Source organism: Lepus europaeus, chromosome 7 (assembly GCF_033115175.1).
Source record: "Lepus europaeus isolate LE1 chromosome 7, mLepTim1.pri, whole genome shotgun sequence".
Taxonomy (NCBI): Eukaryota; Metazoa; Chordata; class Mammalia; order Lagomorpha; family Leporidae; genus Lepus; species Lepus europaeus.
This window is the reverse complement of record NC_084833.1, coordinates 82,078,527-82,104,593: the sequence shown is the minus strand read 5'-3', so window position 1 is coordinate 82,104,593 and position 26,067 is coordinate 82,078,527. Positions and strand designations below refer to the sequence as shown.

The 26,067-nt window shown below is 47.4% G+C and overlaps 1 protein-coding gene across 1 annotated transcript in view; it reads left to right on the top strand.

Annotated features, from left to right (window-relative positions):
- Positions 1 to 26,067, top strand: part of SMCO4 (single-pass membrane protein with coiled-coil domains 4) — a 62,088-nt gene that overhangs the window by 24,500 nt on the left and 11,521 nt on the right. The window contains exon 2 of the mRNA XM_062196867.1: positions 13,689 to 13,764. Within this exon, the coding sequence (XP_062052851.1) occupies positions 13,689 to 13,764 (76 nt within the window). The remainder of the gene's footprint in view (positions 1 to 13,688; positions 13,765 to 26,067) is intronic.

Genomic DNA, 26,067 nt, shown 5'->3' with positions numbered 1-26,067 from the left:
CATGTAATAAGGTTGAGGGTTTTTTTTTTCTATTTTTGACAGGCAGAGTGGACAGAGAGAGACAGAGAGAAAGGTCTTCCTTTTGCCGTTGGTTCACCCTCCAATGGCCGCCTTGGCTGGCGCTGCGGCCAGCGCATCACGCTGATCCGAAGCCAGGAGCTAGGTGCTTCTCCTGGTCTCTCATGCGGGTGTAGGGCCCAAGCACTTGGGCCATCCTCCACTGCACTCCCAGGCCATAGCAGAGAGCTGGCCTGGAAGAGGGGCAACCGGGACAGAATCCGGCGCCCTGACCCTAGAACCCGGTGTGCTGGCGCCACAAGGTGGAGGATTAGCCTATTGAGCCACGTTGCCAGCCATAAGCTTGAGATTTGTATTTTGTATATTAATAGTTCTGCCAGGAAAGGCTAACATTGCTAAAGGCTTTCTACATGTCAACTTATTTATCCCCCACAACTTACACATTAGATGCCATTATTATTTTTATCACTGAGACTCAGGAATTGAAAAGCTGAGCCAGATTTGTAGGGAATGCTGAGCACAGGCTGGTGGTCTGCCTCTCACAGGCCGTGTGTGTGTGTGTGTGAATGTATAGTACACTGGGTTGCAAAGCAATATTTCTGACTTGTGGGTCGTGGTTAAAGTTGGAAATTTTCTGTTTGACAGGTCTCTGAACTGTTCTTATCCCTTCTAGACCTCCACCCTGTAGCTATGATAACCTTTCATAAATGCTAATCAGATGATGTTCCTCCGCTATGGCATTACCCAAGATCCCCTGCTCTTGGGAGAGTGAGAAACCTTTGTAGACACAAGGTCCTGTGTAATCTGGTTCCTGCGCACCTCTTAGTTCTTTCTGTGCTGACTAGTTTCCTGGGCCACTGGCCTTTCAGATCCTAGATGCCCCAGGGTTTTAAAGACCTCAGGGCCTTTGCTTACACTCCTATGACCTCAGAGTAGTTGAGTCCCTTCATGAGCTGCTTCCAAAGTAGCCTGTACTGCAGGCTCACAACACTTGCTATTAGTTCCAGGGCTGGTGCTGTGGCATAATAGGCTAAGCTTCTGCCTACAGCACCGTCATCCCATATGGGCGCTGGTTCGAGTCCTGGCTGTTCCACTTCCAATCCAGCTCCCTGGTGATAGCCTGGGGAAGAAGCAGAAGATGGCCCAAGTGCTTGGGCTCCTGTACCCACGTGGGAGACCTAGAAGAAGCTTTTGGCTCCTAGCATCAGATCGGCCCAGGTCTGGCCATTGTAGCCAGTTGGGGAGTGAACCTACAGATGGAAGACCTCTTTCTCTCTCTCTCTCTCTCTCTGTGTCTCCCTCTTTCTTTCTGTAATTTTGCCTCTCAAATAAACAATTTTTTTTTAAAAAAAGTTCCTTGTTCACTTACTGTCTGTCTGAGGGCAGGGGCACATAGGCTGACTTGCATCCCTTAGGCCCTGGGGCAGCATCTGGCATGCCAGGCAGTGAATTCTTGGTGATCAGATAGCTATGGGAGGTGAAGAATACGAGGAGTTTGAATTTTGATGGAGTTGACTATACCTGTCAAAAATTATTTATTCGCTTCTAATCATCTGAGCTCTGTAGAAAGCGTTTGTTTTTATGAATAGATCAAAACCCTCTGAGTGAGTGTTTTGTTTGCCTAAAAACAAAAAGGGCCAGTGGGGCAGTTTGTGTTTTTAATCCAGCAGATTCCCACTGTACTGCCCTCACTGGCTGAGGAACTGCTGGCCTCCCTCCGTTGGGCTCCATTCCCTGTGGGGTGGGCGAGGTGACCTAGGGTAAGAGTTTGGACCCCACATCAAGAGGTGAGGCTCTGACTGCACCACTTCTTTGCGGGTCAGCCATGAGACAGTTTTCTGGTCCATAACGGGTGGTCACGGTGGAGGAGCCTCTGTTCAGCTGGTGATAACAATCGAGGAGTGAACTGTGTGTGCAAGGACCTGGCGTAGCAGGTTGCCTGTCCAGGAGGATGACTGCTTATCTCCAAGATCTTCCTTGGGTCTCCACAGTGTGCCTTTGTGGGGCATGCTCCTCAGCACAAAAGAAGCCACCTCGAGCATCTGCAGTATGTAACCCCAGGCCAGAGCCGTTCAGAGTCCTTTCTGTGTTCACGTGATTGTTCAAACCTTGATCTTTGACCTTGGGGAGCTTTCTGGCCTTGGCCAGGACAGTGACAACTCTACATTCCACTTCAGCCTTGAAGAAATAACTACAGTGATAATAACCATGGCTTTCCGTTATTGAGCACCTGCCCTGTGCATCAGTGTCCATGGTAACAGTAGCAGTCCTGCCACAGGCTGTGCAGCAGGTAGTGGACCTTGGGTTTTGCAGAAGAGGAGATGGAGGCCCAAGGAGAAGGCTGCTGAGCTCTGTTTGGAGTTCTCTCGAGGATGTCTTTCTCTTGTTAGTTACCACTGCCTTGTTCGTGACTTTTTTTTTTTTTTAACTTAGAAAATACTGTTTGTAAGCTTCTTGAGAGTCCGTTTTAATAGTCGTTCTCAGTATGTTCTATATGTTCTCTGTTCGTGCTTGCATGATCAGACTTCTTTGAAGTGAGACCCTTGCTCAGGAGATTTGCTTGTCCAGACCCTGTGGGTGTTTCCTGCTCCCTCTAGCCCCACCTCCGGCGGCAGGTGGGAGGTGCTTCCCATTATCCCACATGGGCACAGGGCCCCAAGCACTTGGGCCATCCTCCACTGCTTCCCCAGGCACATTAGCAGGGAGCTGGACTGGAAGTGGAGCAGCAGAGACCCGAACCAGCACCCATGGGGATGCTGCCACTACGCCACAGCGCTGGCCCCAATCATACTCATTTTTAAGCTTTAGGTAAAGGGGTCTTTAAAGACTGAGGTGCAGTGTAATGTGGGGAGGGGAGGTGAAGAGGCAGGAGGGAGAGGAACAGCCATGGTCTCCCACACTGTGACAGGGTGCTCAGGCAGAGTGCGTCCTGATCGGATAGAGGCCACGCTCAGAAGCCAGGGACCGAGGCCCTCTCCTCCCTGCTGCTTTTATTTCTAAGTCTTCTCTGGATTGCACTCATGTTCCCTCTTTACCACAGCAGTTGATTGCTTTTTGGTGGCACTTTTATTTTTATTTTCCAGATTTGTCTGAAATGGATCCTGATTTCTGCATTTATGGATGTGTAAAGTCCTGTATGTTGTTACTGATGATTTCCTTCATTTTGTGGCATTCCATTTGGTTGCAGGTCTGTCTTGCTTTGCTCCTTTCTTCCATCATTAAATTTTAATATTTTTCTGTTTCTGCTCTTTTATAGACATTTGTATTTTCTCTCTTAGGTTGTGATAATGGACCCTTCAGTGCCCTGCCATCTGACTTTCCCTCGTACTTACTTGTTTTTAGAATCACAGGTTCATGAAGCAGAGAGCTCTTCTGTGATGTCCTTGCTTTTTTTTAAAAGGCAGATCTGTCATTTCAGTACTCAGCACCCTTCACTGACTCCCTGAGCACCCTGTCACAGTGTGAGAGACCATGGCTGTTCTTCTCCCTCCTGCCTCTTCACCTCCCCTCCCCACATTATGCTACACCTCAGTCTTTAAAGACCCCTTTACCTAAGGCTTAAAAATGAGTATGATTGGGGCCAGCGCTGTGGCTTAGTGGGTTAAAGCCACTGCTGCGGTGCCGGCATCCCCATGGGTGCTGGTTCGGGTCTCTGCTGCTCCACTTCCAGTCCAGCTCCCTGCTAATGTGCCTGGGGAAGCAGTGGAGGATGGCCCAAGTGCTTGGGGCCCTGTGCCCATGTGGGATAATGGGAAGCATCTCCTGGCTTTGGCCTGGCCCAGCGCTGGCCGTTGCAGCCATTTGGGGAGTGAACCAGCAGATGAAGATCTTTCTGAAACACTGCCTGTCAGGTAAATAGATCTTTTAAAAAAAGAGAAACGAATATGATTTCCCTGAAGAGCTCTCCTTTTTGTGGGTTGTATTCAGCATTATTTTCTGCCTTAGAAATTGAAATAGAAAAGATTGAAAAATATTTTTAAATTCATTTAAATATAACTGATCAACCCGTTGCATAACATAGCATTTTTAATGAAAAGCAACTAGTTACAAAACACCAGTGTTTAGTAAGAGGAGTGACATTGTTTTACTTTCTGGAGCTCCTTAATGCTGCCTTAATGGAAGACAGCTAGATTCCCCTGAAAGCTTCATCGTTCACTCTGTTGCAGTATGTTGTGTGGGTTTGACGATAGGAAGGAAGCCCAGCCTTACACGGAATTCTTGAAAAAGGCAGACATGTTCAATCACTTTTTTAGCTAATTGTGGATGGTCTCTGAAACTACATTAGAACTTGGCCAGCAGTAGTTTTTAAAGGTTTGGCAGCATGGAATCTGGAACTGTCTCAGTGAACTTTTCATTCTTCACATGAAGCCCATTGGTCTGTCTTGCACTTGAAAAGGATTTTTAATAGATCATTTTGTAATGCCATGCACTCATCATCTGTCAGATATTAGCATACTACATTTACTATCACTGTTTAAAAATAAAAACCATATTGTTAGTGTCATTACCATTCTCACCCAAAAAGTCTTCTAGTGTTTGCTCTGAAGCTTCCAATGGTGGATACAGATTTTCCAAGATTTTAACTTTTGCTTGAACTTCAAGTTTTATCTTTAGCAATAGTTACCATCCCTTTTCCTTGAAAAAACAAACCTGTTTATTTTTGAGGAAATACCTACAAATACCCAAATCTAAATAGCTGTACTTTTCTGTCAGTCATTCTTTCAGATGGTGTTCTGTGAAAAGCAGCGGCTCATCCGGCTCACAGCTCAGTCACTCCCAGCTCAGTCACGCGAGGGCTTTGCTTCCTCACAGCTTACAGCACAAGTGCTTTGAGAGTGCTTCCCATTGTGTCACACAGGATATCCAAAAATTAAATGCGCAAGACTTGGTAGTTAATAAAATTCATCATTTCTCTGCTTCATCAGGGATGTTCTTGGGTGAAATCGGCTTAAAAAAACAAAAACAAAAACAAAAAACAGTGGTTGTGTGGCAGTGAAAACAATGAGAACACAGAAACCGTGGCCTTATTCTGTGCTGGGGCACCAGCACTCTGACTCGCCACGGCTTCTGCACAGTCAGTGCAGATGTCAGCATGGTTGAAGATATCTTGAACATCACAAGATCCCCAGAAAAGGTCTTGGGGCACACGTTGAAAACCACTGGAGGGGCTGGTGTTGTACAGTGGGTTAAACCACCACCTACAATGCCAGCATCCTATATGAGCACTGAATCAGGTTCCAGCTGCTCCGCTTCTGATCTAGCTCCCTACTAATGTGCATGGGAAAGCAGAGGAAGATGGTCCAAGTGTTTGGGTCCTTGCCACCCATGTGGGAGAGCAGGATGGTGTTTCTGGTTCCTGGCATCAACTTGGCCCAGCCCCTGTAGTTATAGCCATTTGGGGAATGAACCAGTGGATGGAAGATCTGTTTCTTCCTCTGTCAAAAAAAAAAAAAATCTTAAAAAAAGAGAACAAGAAAACCACTGGATAGGGCTCATTTGTTTGCACATGCTAATCTCTCTTGCTTCCTGTATCTTGGCTCCATTCCTTTTCTTCCAGCAAGACTCATCTTTACCTGTGTGTGTATGCATATAAACACATTGTGCACATGTGTAGGAATGTATTTGTACATGTATACCTGTGTGTACAGGGTGTATATATTGGTGCGAGTGTGGCTTCAGTTCACAGTAACACCATGTGTGTGATGCTCTCTTCCATGGACTGTAGACTGTGAGCCAGGTTTCACACTTTCACCTTGGTGGTGGGAGCAACAAGTACCATGCCTGGCATAGGTGATCACTGGTGAAGAGTAGCTGTGCTCATCATCATCACCATCATTGCAAGGGCTTGATAAATGGTGTTTTGAACAAATGAATAATGTAAGTTAATATTCCTAGGACTTCCTTGGGATGTTGGTTCTCCTTGATATCAATGTTAAGCATGGAATGACATCTGTGGTTAAGCAGGTTTGCTAACACTCAAATGGGTTCTTCATTGCAGGGCTTCCCAGATTTTAGTGTGTTGAATCTCGGGGTGGGGGGGAAAGGAGGCTACAAGTGTGACATTTCCCAAGCTGACATCCTTTTCTTATAAGGAATAGGTTCTTTGGAATTTTCCTTGGGAAATAATAAGGGAGCCTGGCTTTTCTGTTTTTACAGATGAGGAAGTTGTCTACCTGTGTTCCTTCTTGCATTATACCTTAGATACTTGATGAGCTCCTCTTAATGTTAGATGCTGCTAGATGTGGGAATTCAGTGGCAAATGAGAAAGAAAACAGACTTGGGGAGATATTATACTCTTTATCTGAAGTGGATGGTTAAGAGAGAGATAACAAGCGTTCATCAAGTAATCACTGAAATGACAAGTGATATGTCAGAAGGCTTACAGTTCTAAACCATTTGCTTTTTGTTTTGCCCATTTTAAAGCCTTACCAGCTCCATTTAGGCCTTCCTATCAGTACTGTGCCCTGAGAGCTCTCTGCAATCCAGATGACAAATGAAGAGCAAAGGAATGTTGGCCATTTGCTCTGTTGTTTCATCAGAGAGTGTATTGTTGAAGACAACCTCCTCTTAGTGCCTGGCTTATATGTGTTATGTGGCCAAATGAAGAAGGCATAAATGTGCTTAGGAAAACTTGGGACAGGGCCTGTGTTGTGGTGCAGTGGGCTAAGCCACTGCTTGCAATTCCAGCATTTCGATTTGAGTCCTGGCTGCTCTACTTCTGATGCAGCTTCCTGCTGGTGTACATGGGAAGACAGCAGAAGATGGTCCAGGTACTTGGGCCCCTGCCAACCACGTGGGAGACCTGGATGGAGCTCTAGGCTTTGGCCTGGCCCAGACCTGGCTGTTGCAGCCATTTGGAGAGCGAACCAGTGGATGGAAGATTTATCTCTTTCTTTGTCATTCTGTCTTTCAAATAAATAAACCTTAAAACAAAAAGAAGGAAAACCTATGACTGTAGAAAAGGCTTCCATTGTGCACTCATTACCTAAGTGCCCTAACTCTACGCCTTACTGAGTAGGTGTATAAAACCAGAGTGTCATTTCCTGCCCCTCTACTTGGATCTGGCCCCGTTGTGGAGGGATCCAGTGACTCCTCCCTTCCTTCTCATGCAAAGCAAAATGCAAAACAGAAAAAACACATCCTGGTTTCTATTTTGGTCCAGGACTGCACACACACTGGGGGAAATATTAATACACTATTTGAGAATATGTTTAATCAAAGGACACGATGTTGATACAGTAAAATTGGCCTTTGGTCTTGGGACTGGCCAGATGATGCGAGTTTTGCAACAGAAAAGCCCTGGAATCAGGACTTTTGTAAGATTAGGTTGGTGTTTAATTGGATGTTTCAACTTGTGAAGTCACCTATAGAGAAATCAAACGTTTGCATGTTTATTAGTGGATGCATCTGATTCTTGGTGTGTGGCCACAGTCTGGGCTGGATGAGCTCTGGGAATACATAAAAGTCTCCCCTACTCCTACACAGGGAGAGAGAGGTAGGGAACTTCTCATGCTCCTCCCAGAGTCTGGAAACTAGTAGGTTTTTGAGAGACCAGGGGTTCAGTAATGTCCCCCAGAGCATCAATGGTGTGAATTCCGGTTGCTGATTTTTCAGGTGTTGCTCTGAGATTGCATCAAGAAAATTATCAGGGAGTTTTGGATTTTCTGATTTCTCATCTTTGTGATTGCGGTAGAGTTGCAGAACTATCATGAATTGCTAATTTTAAAAAATAACTTTCTTTTAATTCACATAATTATAGAAATTTGGAAAAATGCCAGAAGGCATAATGCTGAAAATTACCCATAGTTCTACAATTCAGAGATAATGATTGCAAATGGTTTGTTGTCTTTGCACATTTTTATATGCATAATTAAGGTCATTGTGTATAAATTTTGACTTTTTCTGTTTAACATGAATATTTTCTCTATATTGAGAACAGCACAGCATGGGGCTTATATTCATTTCTGGAGGTTGCTGTAACAAATTTCCACAAAGTTGGTGGCTTAATGCAACGAAATTTGTTCTTTCATAGTTCTGGTTGTCTAGATGTCCAAAGTCAAGATATGGGCAGGGCTGTGCCCCTTTGGAGGCTCTGAGAGAATCTCTTCCCTGCCCTCCCAGCTTCTGGTGGCTGCAGGGATTCCTGGGCTGGCAGCCCCAACTTTCCGGTATCTGTCTCTGCACATGGCTTTCTCATAGGTGTGTGTATCTGCACACGTGTGTGTGCAATTACCTCCTCCTTACAGGACACTCAAGATAGCATTTAGGCCCCACCTGGGTAATCAAGGATATCTCTCTAAAGATTCTTAAGGACCTCTGCAAAGACCCTTTATACAGATTCATGGGTAAGACCTGGTATCTTTGGGCCATTATTCGTCCTACTGTTACTGGAGATGGGCTGCTCAGGGGTTCTTGTTTTCATGCAAGAAAGAATTCAGACATGAGGCAGAATAGTGCTAAGTGAGATAGCAAAGTTTAATGAAGAGAAATAATGAAGAGGTTACACCTGATAGGCCAGGTGGACATCTCAGGAAAAGACTGAGAGCTCAGTCTACATTCTCACTGGAGTTTCATCAACACAAGTGTGGGTCCCTCGTTTCTTCTCCCTTCCTCCCTCTTCGGGGAAATTGTGGATGGGGGATTTCTGGATGTAGTTTTCTGAAAATATGCCTTGGACCTTATCAGCACAGTGTTATGGGACTGAATAGTCTTCCTGGTGTAGGGCAGGAAAGTCCCCTGAGCTACCCCCAAGGAGAGGGCTGGAACCCATCTAACAGGGTATAGAGCAGAGCAGTTACTGCAGGTGTAATTGCTGGTCTGCTTCCAGTGCTTGTTTCTTCATTCCATTGTACATACATTTATTTTCTTTAACATGTCTCATTTTCTTCCCTTTTTCTTTAATCTCTTTTACACACATGGGCTAATATCTACCTCATTACCTTAACACTATCACAGCGTTAAAGAGCATGGACTTTGGGGCCAGAGTGTGGGCTCATACTAGCAGGATGACCTTGGCCGAGTATCTCAACTCTTGGTGCCTCTGTTTTCTGATCTATAAAATGAGAGTTACAGTACCTACCTCCCTAGTGGTGTAAGATTTAAAGAGAATGAGTATATTTTTTATAAAGCACCTAAAAGCTTTAGAATAGTGCCTGGCCCATGTAAGGGTTAGTGTTATTGCAATTGTTTTTATTAAAAATTCCTGTAATAATTTTAAGGGCTATATAAAGCATCATTTATAAATCTGTCATAATTTAATCATCGCCTTTTGTTGCCTTCATTTCTTTCCAATTTTTTATTCCCTGTGTATCACTACCATGGATGTTTTTGAGCATAAAGTTTTATTCTATTTTAGGTTCATTCCCCACTGTATAATTCTTGAGGTGGAATTATGGCATCAAGGGGTGTGTACAGTTTTAAGCCACTTAATGAAAATGTATTAAGGTGCTTTCCAGAAAGACTGTGCCTGTTAAAGCTCCTACCAGAGGCTGAATGATGAGAGTCCCTGTTTTACCATGGCTGTGCCTGCTTTAAACATTCCCGGGCAGTCATGTGACATAGCAAAGGACTGTAAACATTGTTCCTTTAGCAAGGAGTAGTCTGGGAAGGCAAGAAAACTTTTGATGGGAAATGAAGTTCCGGCCTTGTCAAGTCTTCAAATGTCTTCTCTATTCTGTTCTGAAGCCTTGAAACTTTCTGAGTATTTTTTGAGGTTAGAAAGAGGTGTTGAGGGTAAGGATATGTTAGTAGCAGGGCAGTGCTAGCTAAACAAGGTTTCCAGTAAAACAGCTTTGTTCCTGTCCTTGGACTTGGACATTTGCTTGCCACAAGGGCCAGGAGGGTTGAGGGGACAGCCCGGCCAGTACCTGCTACCTGCTAGCCTGCTTTCCTTCCCTGGGGAGTGCCCACTGCAGACTGGTCTTGCCCAGCCCAGGCCTCTGGGATAGAGAGGAAGAGCAGGGGCTCGGGATGTGCCTACTCAAAGGAGCCCAGAGGTCAGAGGTTGTCTGGTCTACAGCCGTTTAGGCTTCTAGGAAATATAGGATGTAATTCTGCACTGGTGAGCCGAGAGGAGTATAGAGTGCAGACCATGTCCATCTTGTCACACAGGAATTCACCATCCAAACCAGCTGTACTAGGTTAAATGGTGGCCCCAAAGATACAGTCATGTTCCACTCCCTCGTACCTAGAAATGTTACCTTAATTGGAGAAAGGATCTTTGTAGAGATGATTAAGAGTCTTGCTATCACAAGTGTTCTTGTATGAACAGCGGGAGAGCTGACACACAGTGGAGGAGGCAGTGTGTAAGTGGAGGCAAAAATTACAAAGATGCGGTTATGAGGGGCAAGGAGTGGATTCTCCCCTGAAGCCTTCAGAGAGAGCACAGCATTTTCCTCAATTTCTGACTTCTGGACTGCAGAACTGTCAGCATACGTTTCTGTTCGAAGCCACCTTATTTGCAGTCATTGGCTATGGCAGCCCAAGAACCTCATACACCAGTCTGTGCCCTCTTCAACCAAAACAGTTGCATTGATCATGTGCTTGGCTGTGTGGCAAAGTCGGGTTGAAATAAAAGCTTCTCACTCTGGTCATGAGCCAGCAGCAAAGAGTTGGCGGGTGGCGCTGGCTTGCAGACCATCCCGTGAGGACCACTAGTCTAGTCCCCCTCTCTTGTTTTATGGATGAGGAAACTGAAGCCCAGACAGAGGAAGTAGTAGGGCTGGGGGTAGAGCAGCAGCTGCTTCTGTTACTTGGGGTGGGTAGACAGGGCCAGGTCTGGGGTGAGACCCTCTGGCCTGCTCCGCAGTCTGGATGGTGCCCCTGGGCACTGAACTGCTCAGAATGCCCAGACACCAGGGCGAGCTGGTTGAGCCTTTGCTGCAGCTAAGGAGCCAGCAGCGGCAGGTGAAGAACCCTGCTGGGTGGAGTTAGTTGATGGCTTGATGGCGACTTACCCGTTTCCAGCTGCCTGCTTCAGTCTTTGTGGTTTGGGTTGTGTTTTCTCTCTGGAGCCCAGTTTTAACTTTCTGTAGTATTTGAGTGGTAGTAGAGAACAGGGACTAGACAGTAGTCATTTTGACTCATCTATCGCTTAACTAAAGTCTGACCTCTTCAACTTGGCACTCATGGCCCCCTTCTCCCTTCCATCCCTCCCTTCTGTGGACCTTAATCTCTGAACTTGACCAAAATCATTGCTCCCTGGTGAAACGGACTAGGAGCAGTTCGGTTCTTGAAGCTCCATAGCAGGCAAGTTCATGATTGTTCAACTCAAGAACTAGTAGAAAAATGTGACAAGGGGATAGAGGTTGGGCATAAATTTTTGGTGCTCTCAAGAGAGAAATGTTTATATTTGCTGAAGTAGAGCATAAAGGCAGCACAAACAGCTGGTGGCAGCCATCAACCCAAGAGCTTGTGAGTGAAGTCATCTGAAGCCATCCAAGCCCACATGAGCCACATAGAAATCAAGAAGAAGAAGGAAGATAAAAGATTGAACAGTAAACTAAGAGTTGGCCTTGAACTATTGCAGTTCTTGTGGTAACAACATGCATTGCACTATTACTCAGCCATTCTTTGCTTGCGATAGCCACTTTGCAGAGTCTCTCATCTTGATATTTTCCATTAAAACCTTATTTATCTTGCTTTGTAATGGATAAAGCTCATGTTAGGAGTCCACTCAGCGTAGGTCTTGGACTCCATCTTTTTTTTAAAAAAAGATTTAAGAGCAAGATTTATTAGAGTCAAAGACCTCCAGCCAGAGTGGCATGGAAGGGGTCTCCAAGAGAGGCAAAACTCAAAGGGAGCCGGTGGTACTGGGGTTTTTAAGCACAATTTTAGGGAAGAAAAAAACTTGACATTCAGTTACAAGGTGGGGACAGACCCATCAAAAGACCTAATTTGCAGTCTTTTATCCTGTCTGGCTTGCTCATGATAAAAAGAGCCATCACCAGGAGCTCAGAAGGAATCCCCACTCCTGTGCTATTCTCCTAAGATTGGAAGCTTCCAAGGAGTGGGCAGGCAGGCACTTTGACCTTGCTAAAGACAACTTCCAGGGAAGGCAAGCATTTTGCACCCTAAACGTCCGCTGGGACTACGCTGACTGCCCACTATCCCGCTGGACTTACCATATTCCCTCCCACAGAAGAATGGACCCTAACTTCTGTTAGGGGGTTGGGATGGTGACCACCTAGGTGTCTTCAAGCTGAATAGGGGTGGAGTAGTAGTCAAGACAGTCTTCTGGCAGCAAGTGGGGGATGCGGTGCCAACTTGGAGAAACTGCTTCCATCCGAGGTTTCATGTGCATGGCCATTTCACTGTTTCAAGTAGGGAGAAAACGAATGTAACAAGCAAATTAAACTCCCAGGGTCTAAAAGGACAGAGTCATTATTAGAGGACCTAAGAAGGAGCTGTCTAAACCATGAGGAAGTTTTCCCATTGAGAGGCAAATACAAACTGACAGGAGGAGCCTGATAAAAATCAGGTGGGCTAAGGCCCGGCCAGGTATTGATGAGATCCAGAACTGTGTCTTCACATGTGGTACTGGAAGAGACATCATAAGGGAGGTGTGAACCTCCTTAGGGAAGGCACCCTGTTGTTCCATTACCTAGCTGGCCTAGGAGGAGAGCTGGCCTGAATGAAGATAGGTGGCATCTCTAAAAGGAAACTCACAGTTCTGCCTGCAGTGTTACTGACCCTACTTGGCCGTCCCCTCAACAGTGGCGGTTACTTTGGAAGCTGGGCTGAGTGAAGGGCTTTTTCCAGCTTAGAGCCAGCAGGATCTGTGGCTCTGACACAGGAGTCCTTCAACCCTTAGGGCAGTTCTGTTCCCAGTGACCCAGCTCTTGGCTGGCAGAGTTGCCAGGGCTGTCCAAAAGCTGACTTCTGCGTCCTTCTGAAGCTCTGGCTTTCTACATCGAAAACCAAAGCCATTTGTGGTGGACTGGCCTGTTGGGTCTCCTTGATGGCAGATCACTGTGGAAAGCAGCTGTTAATTGGCCTGCCACGTATCTTTACATTGGTACTGCTGCCTAGCTTGCTCCTCTTTCTTCCTGGTTTCTGGTAAAGTAGATCACAGAGGCAACTTTTAAGAGGATGCGAGTCAAGAGGGTGTTCAGTGGAACTTCATCTTAATACTGAGTGCAGCTGGGATTTTATGAATCAACTGGTTTGGTCTCCAGTCTGGAGTTCCAGACAAGAACTCTCTACTCTCCTCTCAGACATTATGAGACAGCAGTGCAGAGACCCAGGCTGCTTTCTGCCATCTTTTTATTTTCCCCAAGGATTTATTTCAGGAGCCTCTGTTCCTTCACCCTCCACTTTTGCTGCTTTTTCTAGTCGTGACCCTGGATCTCTCATTTTTATGTCAGTGATTTTTGCTTGTAGGGAATAGAAATGGCACAGTCTTGGTGTAGGAATCTCAGGAATGCAGGAGCAAAGCTTGGCCAGCCTACCAGGAACCAGAGCTGAAGGCGCCTCTAGCTCTGGGCTTGCACACCCATTCTTTGTGTCTTGTGTGGAGGCAGGGCCGGGGACCGTGGTGGCGGGTGTCTGTCCCCCAGCCAGTCAGCTGGGGAGGGAACCACTGCCTCCTTAGTGGGGATGCTCTGCAAAAGGGGTCTGTGTGGAGGTAGCCCCCTCAGGCACCCCTAATACCACTTCTTCTCTCTCAACAGGAATAACTCAAGCACCTTTCCCAGAAATTGGCTTGCTGAAACTCGCGAAGCAGTGGTTCTCGGAGCTGAAGAAAAGGTAAAAATTCTTTTATAAGGGAAATACATGTTGGGGAGGAATTATTGTCCCTGTCATTCCTCACATGTGCCTGGTTGAGTCTGTAATATTTTACCGGTCCTCTCTCCCTGGCCAAGTTCCTATTCATACTCAAGACCTTTATCAAATGCTGCCTCCCTGGAAAGGAAGGCTTTTTGGGAGTCATTCCGGCTGGGGCTGATTTCTTCTGTTACTGAATGCTCATAACTTCTTCTTAGAATGACAGTGACGTTGTTGGTGCCCCTCTAACTGCAGCACGGTTCTTCTCCCTTGCCTGGTGAGGGGTTCCTTCTTGGTGACCCCATTCGCCCCATCATAGCACCCCACACTTGGTTCTGTTGCTCCAATGTTTTCCCTGGGGAGCTCCTGTGTGTATCTGTATTATGTCTGAGATGCAGGAGATGAGATGCTCCATGGACATTTGTTGAATGAATAATGAATAGGCCTCCCCTCCTGGACTGTCAGCTCCCCTGTGGATTCCCTCTGTGCCTCCACCCCTGCAGCCTTGTAGGGCCCAGACTAGAAATCCTTCCTAGACAGATTTTCTTCTGTGAGCATGCATTAGGAAATTAGGAATTTCTAATCTTCTCTAGTTGCCCTTTGTTTTCTTTTAGCTATTGGTGAAATGAAGCTAATAGCACAGCTTCTGTATCTGATTCTTCATTTTCCTGGATGGTTTAGCCCTTGTTAAGAGCAGTAATACAGAAGCTGGAAAGGAAGGGAGGTGACAGGCAGAATAGGAAGCCAGTGCCTTGGGAGCATGGCTCCTCAGCCTGTCCCCCACCTTCCTATGACAAGGGCAGTTGCACAAGGTGGGGTGTGGGTCTTACCATGGTTCCTGGGTGCTGAATGACAGACCCCTGCCTGCCTCCGTCCATGTGGCCCTCCAGGCTGCTTCAGGCAATGGAGTGTTGCATCTCAGCACACCTCTGTGCACCAAATGTTATTGCTTTAAATGAGTGGAGTCAGCTTCTCTTCCTTAGCTGTTTACTGCCTCCAGTAAATAACCCAGAGAAGTTCCTAACCGATTTTATCAGTTGTCCTGGTCCCAGCCCTCCCTACCTCGGTGTAACCAGCAGTTGTCTCACTTGTAGCATCTTTTCCTTGTACAGAGTGCTGCTTTATGCATGACCAGATCCTTCTCTGCCACCCATCCTGGGCAGCAGGCAGGGACAAATAGTGAGTGACTTCTCATTTTCAGAAGCAGGAGGCAAACTTGGAGAAGCTGGGTATCTTGCTCAAGGACATGATCCGGTGAGACGTGTCTTTCCTGTCTTGGTCCTTCCCTTTGGAGGCCATGACAAACTATTGGCGACATGAAACCAGTTGCTCTGTGCCTTTCCTTTGTGTTCCTTTCATGGGAAAGTTTTGACCCTCTGTTGAGAACCACAGGTTGGCCCTGATGTACCCATCACCCAAGGCAGCTTTCTTGAAAGAGCAGCCATCTCCCATCCCTTCCTGACCCCCCATTCAGTCCGGAAAGTTTTGTTTTTAGGGCTTATTGAAATGCAGGAAATTGAGTGAATTTACAGTAATGCTGCATTGTCTCATTCTATGAGAAGGCCAGAAGACGGTCACAGGGGCTTGATCAGCTTAATCTGGCTGTAGCTAATGGGCTTCCCTTCCTTCTTTAAATAATCACACATGCTTCTGCCAGTGAAGGTGGCAGAGCATCGTGCTTTGGTGCCATTTGGCATTATTTAGCTAAATGTGATTTTTTTTTTAATGACTCAACTTTTAATTAGAAAGCAGACTGTCAAGTGACATTTTGATTTGTCCTTTGATGGGGAAATTGGAAAGTAGTCCCATCGTAGTAAGAAACCAAGTTCTAGTCCAGAAGGAGGTAAGCTAACTTGGAGCAGGGTGTGATGTCTGTGAGCTGTTGCTTTCTTCAAATAGGCAGGCGGCTCTCTGGGGTTTTGGTTGACTTTACTCTGCGTCTGATACCACCTTAGATGAAAGAAGAGGTTTTCTGTAGGAGGTTCTAATACGAAATCCTCGAACAGGGTGGTGCTCCCAGTGATGTATGTATCAGTGCTCAGGACCAGACACCAAGAAGTCGGCAAACCCATGAGACGCTTGTAGTTGAAGAAAGCATCAGGCTTCACGTTTTACTTCCAACTGTGGCATGATGCCAGTACCCTTTTACTGTTAAGGTGGTTGTTTTGTTTGACCCAAAGCTGGTATCTGTATCACCGAGGCTCATTTTAGAAGCAGCCTGTGTATGTCACGGCTGAGTTTGGTTCCATAAGCTCCTCAGTGGTGTGACATGCAGGCATCATGAGAGGAGGATGGGGAGGAGTCCCCTGTGAGCCAGCCCCAGGTGTCCGTCGTTCCATATACTCCTCCATGCTCTGTGGTGCTTTCTGCGCCTTTGATAGTGGTTAGCAAACTTGGGTATCGCACAGACACTTCAAGCTTAATGTGTCCAAATCTTAACTCTAGGTCTCTTTCTACCTTAGCACCTTTCCAGATCTCCTCCCATCCATCTCATTGAGGTGCACAGTTGTTAACTCAGTGTTTCTTCTTCCACGTCACCAGGTCCTTAAATTCTTCCATTGCCCTTTAACATCTACCTCCAAGTCCCAGCCAGCATTTTGTTTGCCCAGGTTACAGCCAAGGCTGTTTATCTTCTTGTCATGCTCCTGACTTTCTTCCATTCTGCTCATTGCTTTGGTCTCAGAATGGTCTTTAAAAATGCTTTCTGTATCATTTCACTGCCTTGTTGAAAACCTGTCTGTCACCTCCTCTTGCACTTAGGTGAAGCCCATAAGCCTGGCAGGATTGCATGGTTTTGGTTCCTGGCCTGGCTAGAGATTCAGTGGCATTGGTCTCAGCACCTATTTTTTTTTTTTTAAAGGTTTATTTATTTATTTGAAAGTCAGAGTTACACAGAGAGAAGGAGAGGCAGTGAGAGAGAGGCAGAGAGAGAGAGAGAGAGACAAGTCTTCCTTCTGCTGGTTTACTCCTCAAATGACTGTAATGGCCCGAGTTGGGCCAGTCCAAAACCAGGAGCCAAGAACTTCTTCCAGGTCTCTCACGCGGGTGCAGCAGCCTAAGGACTTGAGCCATCTTCTGCTGCTTTCCCAGGCCATAGCAGAGAGTTGGATTGGAAGTGGAGCAACTGGGACTTGAACTGGCTCCCGTATGGGATGCCAGCACTGCAGGCGGCAGCTTTACCTGCTACACCACAGTGTCAGCCCCACCTTTTTGTAACTTGTGAGATGCTGTCCCTTTCGTTCTTGACTCCCTGGGAAGATTGCATGACTTGAGTGTTCCAAGTCCAGTGAAACAACTCTCAGGCTCTCAAAGGTGTATTTGAAATGGAAATTGTGTTCTGGGAAATGGAAACAGGAGGGATCTGCTTCTCCAAACCATAGAATATCAACCTCTAGAATATGGCTCCCAGAAGGTGGAGGCAGGCCATTGTTTCATCTGGGACCGTAGTGAGTTAGTAACAGATCTGTAATCAGCTAAAATTGTAGGGCTCTGTCACTCCCCAAGAAGCTCCCACTCCTTTGACAGAGAAATAGCACCACACTGTTTTAGCTCAGGAAAGCAGAAAGGAAACTTTGCTAGGCCTGAGAAGACCACCATTCCACAGAGAAGAAGGAAAGCTGGCTAAGTGTTAGTGCATTCATAGAACGTTCCTTTGTATGTAAACACATTTCTTCTATCCCAAGGCCTGTTTGTTTCCCTTTTCTTTGCCTTAAATTTTCTTTTTCTTTTCTTTTTTTTTTTTTTTTTTTTTTTTTTTAAGATTTATTTGGTTTATTTGAAAGACAGTTACAGAGAAAATAGAGGTAGAGAGAGAGAGGTCTTCCATCCTCTGGTTCATTCCCCCAAATGGCTGCAACGGCTGAGGCAGAGCCAATCTGAAGCCAGGAGCCAGCAGCTTCTTCTTGGTCTCCCACATGGGTGCACTGTTCAAAGTAATTAATGGAAATACTGAAATTCCAGCTGGGTTTTTGGTGTTCTGTGGTCTCAAATGAAGACAACTATTCTATGAGCTTTAACTTTAGATATTTTGAGGTCTCAGTTTGGTGGATCCCCATTGTGAGTTAATGATTGCAATGGAAATACCAGATAAGGTGCTCTTGGTACAGTGTGATGAGCGCTGTGGCCAAGTGTATCACCAGGTGTCATGGGAGCATGGAGATGGGCTCCTTTGAAATGGGTCCTAAAAAGGGTTTGCAGTGCAGGAGGGCTTGGGAGAGAAATGCAAAGGTACACTGCAGATAGCATATAGATAGGGCCTGAGAGGCCAGCAAGGGCAGGGTGTGCCCAGGGAACTGCTTCCTGGAGGGCTTGGAGGAAGTGGGGCTTGGGCACCAAAGGATGGGCAGGAGCCAGATCCTGTGGGGCCTGCCTTAGTGACCAGGTCAGGCAAGGGGTTCGGTCTTTATAATAAAGGCAGTGGAATGCCACTGCAGGATTTTACAATAGGGAGTTACTGGAGCAGATTTGTCTTTTCAAATTGTGATTCTGCAGGCATGGTCTGTGCTCCAGAGACTTCTGAGGGGCAGCGATCTGATTCAGATCCCTCTGTCAGTCCTTTTATCAGTTCTCACGGATGGGAGACTTAAAATTCCACAGCCTTCCACGGTTAGGGTATGAATAGTTACTGGAGCATGATTAGTGTTCTGTGAGCACCCTGCTGGGGTCCCAGGATGACTCTATTCTACCAGGAGGCTGGCTGCCTCCCCTGTTCAGCTGTGGGGTGCTCTTGGCACCCACTGCGCTTGGGTGTTCAGGTAATTGGAGTTCCTGCAGGTCTTGGAAACAGTACTCCTGACAGTGCAGCCTCAGCCTGGTCTTGAATTGGCAACAGTTTGCGGTTGCTGGGAGCCTGCATGTTTAATTTTCAATTACTGGTAGCTTGCCTTTCTTGTGACTAGTTGAACGTGATTTGGTTGGATGTTCACCCTGGAGCACAGAGTGATGCATATATATGTATGCTGGGAATGTCTTTTGGCTTAAGAGTTTCTGATAGCTAGACTTTGAAGCAGGTGTGAGGTTTAGTGTGTAAATTATCCATACTCTTTGCTAATGAAGATGTATGGGTCTTGCACATTTGCTCCTCAGGTCACTCTTGACTGGGGGTACCACATTGTTATGGGCTGGCAAGGGGAAAAAGGTGTGAGATAGACAACTTGTGCATCCTTTACCTGCCTCCATGGACAGGGATTGTGGGAAGGGTTGGAAATGTCTGTGTTACTTAGGGCTTGGTTAGGAGGGAAACATGGGTGAGGAGGCTATAGCAGAAATCAAAGACGGGGCCCCAGGCCTGTGGTGTGGAGATGGGGAAGAAGGGGCATGTCTGAGAGGTGTAAGGGAGTGATGTGACTTGGGGAACCAGTGACATAGAGAATGACGATGGACAGGGCAGGGATCCAGGCAACACCTAAACTTCTGGCCTGGGCAACATCAGCGAGAAGAACAGACTTGTGACGTTCAGAGGCACACAGAGCAGGCACACAGAGCAAGCCATGACAAGACCTGGGGGTGGGCTGAGGTGCACTTGTTCTCCCACTTCATATGTTGGACTGTGACGACAAATGATGAGATGCAAGGAGACTGGGCTGGGCTCAGCACCGGAGGGCCCTGAAGGCCAGGTTGTCCTGGTGCTGTGTAGCGTTGGCTGTGGGGACCCACATTTTTAGTTAGAGCAGACCTTGGTTTCTGTGACATCGTTCTGTCTGGAGACTGAGGACTCAGGAGGCTGGAGGAGGAAGGCATCTGGTGAGAGGCTCAGCTCAGCAGTAGTGGCGGAGTGCCTGGTGTGTGTGTAGTGTCTGTGTAGCATTGGGGGCGGGGAGGGTCAGTTCAGAAAGGGAGCAGTCAGCCCCGGGAAAGCTGTAAACAGGCTTGTGATGAGGGGACAATGGAGCTGAAGATGGCTTCGGGAGCCACCTTCCCCAGATGCCTGAGGGTGCCCTAGTCAACATGTCCTGTGGTGGTCCGAGTGGACCAAGGCCACAGCTGACCCGGAGAGCCTGCTGATGGCCGGTGGCAAGATCAATAGCCCTGGTCTCTGGGCACTTCACCCAGCGCTTGCTCACTGACTGTTCACTGCGGTGAATCAGCTTCAGATTCGGCCAACAAAAAAGAGGCATTTAAATTAAAGATCAAATGTCTGCCGTTGTTGTTATTGACAAGGGCAGCTTTCTCAGCCGAAGTGCATTTTTCTGATGGGGTTTTTTTCACCTTCCCCTGCTGCAGAATGGACTCTGAGGATGCTCCAGAGAGCACTGATGCACGTACTATAAGAATGAGATGGCACCTTAGCTGCCTGCCTGTCTTTGGCAGAATGCTTGAGTTTGGGCAGGAATCAGGCCTGCGATGCAGCACCAGTGCTGGAGTGTGGGAGCGTCGCCAGGGGCTTTGCAGGGTTCCCTTCATGCTGATCCACTGGCCCCTCTGCTCTTCGTCTTGCTCATGGGACAGCAGCACCCTCTGCAGGTGCCCGGCACCTTGCTGTCGTGTGCAACCTTTCCGGCTTCTCCTGCCTCATCTCCTTTGCCCTCCGTGATACCCTCCTCCCCTGGTTCTCCTTGTGGCCTGCTCCCACCCTTACTTCAGGCCTGCACACTCTAAGCAAAGAGGCCATCCCTTGGAATGCCCTCTCTGACAACCTGTCTCCTGTCACTGAACGCTATCCTGTCTTCATAGCACTGGGCCCCTTGACATCTTACACGTTTGTCTTTCATCTGTATCCCTCAGAATGAGATAGCCAGGAACCTTGTTTTGTTCACTATTCTGCCCTCTCCTCCTGGGACAGTACCAAGCACAACGAGGTTGCTTTACGTTTGGTGAGTCAGGGAGGGGGCGGATGGGTCAGTCTGTATATGCACAGCGGTTCCTGGGTGTGGAGCTTGTGGCAGGTGCTCTGAATGAATGAACTGGTGAGAGAGCGAATCAGGGCATGACTAGCTAGTCCCCAGCACTTAGGTGCTCAGCAAAGATTTGTTGAATCAGTGAGCAAATGACAGAGCTTACCCGCCCCTATTGAAGTCTGGCTCCCAAGATGAGTGGACGTTCAGTCTTTGCTGTGTGCTGTCATTGTTCCTGTGTGATACTTTTATTTTTTTCCCCCTCTCTCAGCCAGGCTCTGTAATTAACTTACTATAATTTTGCTAGGAGATGAGTTTTTCATTGTAAAGCCATTATAAACAGCCGGGGCTTGGAGTAGTTTGGTTGTTAATGAAGTCTGTGTGTGGAGGAATAGGAGGGCTGTGTTATGTGTGCAGGAATGGAGGGGCTGTTGGCATACAATGGCCCATGGAAGTGTGCAGGCAGGCTGGCAGTTCTGGGGAGGTGGTGTCTCCAGCTCCAGGGTGCGCCACAGTGCACAGAGCTGTGGGTGAGTGCGGGGCATCTTCCTCAGGGTCACGTTTTACCCAAGGACGTGGAGGAAATGAGATGTCCAGAATATTAACACATATAGAGGCTTGTGGGAGGAGAAGCAGATGTGGCTTAGTGGTTAGGAGCGGGCTGTGGAAGGAGACTGCCTGGGCTGGGCTCCGTCACATGGTTTCCTTCCTCTGTGGTCCTGGGTGAGCTCCGGAAGCTCAGGACTGGCTCCTCATTCGCAGGACGAGGTGGTGGGCATGGGGACATTGTCAGTAGTCAGTGCGAGCCACGGAAGGATTTCCAGCAGTGCGTGCACATCCTGAGTAAACAGCAAGGCTTGGGCTGTATCTGACCGCTTGACATTTTAAGGTGACAGAGGAGACAAATGGAATTTTATTTTTATGCTGGCTGTACCCCAGCCCTGGCCTGAGAGAGAGGTGATCATTCACCTCTTCACATCTGAGATGGAAAAGTTAGAGAAGTGCCACCTTAGGAAAGAGCAACGCATGGAATTGATTGGCTGGCAGACCTTGTGTGTTTCCCTGCCCCGCCTTAGTCTTGAGCTGTCACACAGTACAGCTGTCATTAAAGGAGGATAAATGAGTGATGCTCACGTTGAGAACCTGCTGTCTTAAAGTAAAAGGCAGATGAAGCTGTGGGCATCTACCGGTATGGGTAAAGAATTGCCATTAAGGAATGAGTGACAGCACTGAGAAGAGCCTGTAGGCTTTCTGAGCACTTTCACAAACATTCTTCCATTTTGTTCTCAGAGTAGCCCATTCATCAGGGTAGAGGAGACTGGCATGGTGGAGAATCTTCAGGAACTCGTGGATCCCTCTCTAATCCCATATCCCATTCCTGAATCCCCTCAGCCTCCCATTTGTCTTCTAGACTCTGCTTGGTTTCTCCTAGGCACAGAGTAATGACTGCCCCAGAGGCAGCCCAGACAGCTGTCTGTGCTCCCTGGAACTTCTCCCCTCTTTTTTTTTTTTTTTTTTAAGATTTATCTGAAAGGCAGGGTTACAGAGAGAAATAGAGACAAGAGAGAGAGCTTCCATCTGCTGGGGTCACTCCCCAAATGGCCGCAACAGCCAGAGCTGAGCTGATCTGAAGCCAGGAGCCAGGAGCTTCTTCTGGGTCTCCCACGTGGGTGCAGGGGCCCAAGGACTCTGACCATCCTCCGCTGCTTTCCTAGGCTCATTAGCAGGGAGCTGGATCGGAAGTGGAGCAGTCAGAACTTGAACTGGTGCTCATATAGGATGCCAGTGCTGCAGGCCAGGGCTTTAACCCACTGTGCACAGCGCCAGCCCCACAGGTGCTGTCTTAACATGAACTCTCTCTGATTGACAGACTCGAGACCCAGTGTTTTCATCGCCTCACCTGAGCCCATGATTTAAGCATTAAATATATTAAGTAGATTTAATCTATGAGATGCAACCCTCACTTTGTAGGAGGTCTCCTTAGGCCAGTGGTTTTCAACTGTTATGACTCATGGACTGATAGTGAAATCTGTCCTAGTGGATTGAAGCTACACACACACACACATACATACTTACATACCATACATACATACATATATACATATATACATACAGTTAGAATGAATATGCCACAGTGGCCAGGACTGAAGCTGGGAGCTTTCAGTTCAGTACAGGTATCTCACATAGGTGGCAGGAACCATGTCCTTAACTCATCACTGCTGTCTCCCAGGATCTGCATTAGCAGGAAGCTGGAATCAGGAGCTGGAGCCAGGAATTGACCTCAGGCCCTCCAGTGTGGGACACAGGCATCCTAACCTGTGTCTTAACCACTAGGCCAAATGTCTACCCTGCAACACTTTTTTTTTTGACAGGCAGAGTGCACAGTGAGAGAGAGAGACAGAGAGAAAGGTCTTCCTTTTGCCGTTGGTTCACCCTCCAATGGACACCGTGGCCGGCGCACTGTGGCCGGCGCACCGTGCTGATCCGAAGGCAGGAGCCAGGTGCTTCTCCTGGTCTCCCATGGGGTGCAGGACCCAAGCACTTGGGCCATCCTCCACTGCACTCCCGGGCCATAGCAGAGAGCTGGCCTGGAAGAGGGACAACCAGGATAGAATCCAGTGCCCCGACCGGGACTAGAACCCGGTGTGCAAGGCGGAGGATTAGCCTGTTGAGCCACGGCGCCGGCCCCCAGCAACACTTTTAAATGAAATCAAGCAAAACAAGATATCTGAGTACATTAGGGCACAAATTTTGTGAAACTTTAGTTTGTGTCAGATGTCCTTCTATTATCCCATGCAGGCTGCTGTGGTCTCCAGACAGCTCTGTGCCTAGAGGTATCCTCACAGGCAGGAGAGGCAGCAGAGCTTGACCAGAGACACGGGAAAGGAAGGAACTGAACAGGGCAGGGACGTGGCTCAGTGGAAGGAGCACAACTGAGAACCCAGCATTTTCTGGTCCTGAACTCTGTGTGTTGGGCTCAGGGTTAGATGCAGAGAGAGGGGGCATTCCTTGGACAGGCTGCTGGAGCCCTTTCAGCAGGAGCTGCATTTCAGGCCATTGTCTTTCTGTCACTTTGTCATAAGGAGCTGATGAAGCCCCAGCCCTGGTCAGATCTAATCTCCTGCCTCCTCTGTAGCTGCTCCTGGCTTTAAGATGTGTGATCCCTAACCAAGGGTGGGCCAGTGCTGCAGCTGAGACACTGTAGCCTCTGGTCCATTTGTCCCTCTCCTGCACTACTGTTTCATGACTTCTGTCTCTGCAGCTGCCACGCATCTGTTCCCCCTTCCTTTTTTCTAAGCTAATTTCTCATGATTATTTTGTCATTCTCAGTAATGATGATGATGATGGCTGATATGGCTGATATTTGATCGTACTTACTATTTACCAGACACGATTTTCATAAATGACTTACCTAGGTACAACAATTAGCCCCACTTTCCAGGTGAGAAATCAGACACAGAAAGGTTAAGGACCTGCCTGAAGCCCCGGGGTGATGAATGGCAGAACGAGGTTTCCAGCCCCAGCGCTCTACCTCCGAGCCCTCACTGCGCTCTTGCATTGCACAGGGCTCAGGCCTTGGACCCCTTCTCTGTGTTCATCATCAACTTCCCAGCTTGGAGTGCTGACCTCTCCCACGGTGCTGTGTCCAGCCCAGCCCTCCCTGAACTGCAGACTTGTATGTCCGTCTGCTTCTGGTGCCTCTGCTAGCCCTGTCCAGCAGGACTTCAGGGTGACACCCTTGTTCTTCCCAGACCCTCCCCTCACATCTTCCCCACCTCCCTAAATGGTGACTCTGGGCTTCCAGTTGCTTGGGCCAGAGGTCTCTCGTCTGCTATGTTTCTTCACACTCCGTTTCTGATCTGCCGGGAAAGTTGTGTGACTCTGCCTTCCCTGTGCGTTAGTGTCTGACTCTTCACTGCCTCTGTCCCCATCCTAGACCCAGCTACCATGTCTCAGCTGAATGATTCATCAGCGCCTTTGCCAGTTTCCTTGCCTTAGCCCTGGTCCCTTGCAGTCAGTTGTCCGCCCACACAGCGGTGTTGTAAAACGTAAACAGAACCTTCCACGGCTGCTGTCTCACCCTCTGACCTGTCAGCACTCCCTTCTGCTCTACCCAGCCTTGCTGGCCCCCGTGCTGCTGCTCAGATGTGCCAAGGATGCTCTGCCTGAGGCCCTTTGCATGTGCCCTGCTATGCCTGGAAGCTCTTCCCATTTCTTTTGAGTCTCTGGTCCAGTGTCACTTTCTCCTCAAGCTTCCCCTATCAGTTACTCTGAATTTGCAGCCTCTGCACCTCCCACCTTTCTTATCTTTCTCTTTTTTTTTTTTTTTTGCCATTTAAGTTATTTATTTTTTATAGAAAGCTTTTATTTAATAAATAAAAATTTCATAAGTACAACTTTTGGATTGTAGTGGTTCTTCTCCCCAAACCCATCCTCCCACCTCCTCCCTCTTCCATCTCATTCTTAAGATTCATTTTTAATTATCTTTATATACAGAAGATCTACTCTATACTAAGATTTCAACAGTTTGCACCCACACAGACACACAAAGCATAAAGTACTGTTTGAAGACTAGTTTTACCATTAATTTTTTTTTTTTTTTAAGGAAGAGTTAGAAAGAGAAAGGTCTTCCTTCTGTTGGTTCACCCCCCAAATAGCTGCTACAGTCAGCGCGCTGCACCGATCCGAAGCCAGGAGCCAGGTGCTTTCTCCTGGTCTCCCATGTGGATGCAGGGCCCAAGCACTTGGGCCATCCTCCACTGCACTCCCGGGCCACAGCAGAGAGCTGGACTGGAAGAGGAGCAACCTGGACAGAACCAGTGCCCTAACCAGGACTAGAACCTGGGGTGCTGGCGCCACAGGCAGAGGATTAGCCTAGTGAGCTGTGGCGCTGGCCACCATTAATTCTTATAGTACATTAATTCTTATAGTACACATTAAGGACAGAGGTCCTACATGGGGAGCAAGTGCACAGTGACTCCTGTTGTTGATTTAACAATTGACACTCTTATTTATGACCTCAGTGATCACCCGAGGCTCTTGTCATGAGCTGCCAAGGCTATGGAAGCCTCTTGAGTTCACAAACTCTGACATTATTTAGACAAGGCCATAATTAAAGTGGAAGTTCTTTCCTCCCTTCAGAGAAAGGTACCTCCTCCTTTGATGGCTCATTTCCACTGGGATCTCATTCACAGAGATTTTTCATGTAGGTCATTTTTTTGCCACAGTATCTTGGCTTTCCATGCCTGAAATGTTTTCATGGGCTTTTCAGCCAGATCCAAAAGCCTTAAGGGCTGATTCTGAGGCCAGAGTGCTATTTAGGGCATTTGTCATTCTATGAGTCTGCTGTGTGGCTGGCTTCCCATGTTAGATCGTTCTCTCCCTTTTTTAATTCTATCTATTATTATTAGCAGACACTTGGTCTTCTTTATGTCCCACCTTTATTATCTAT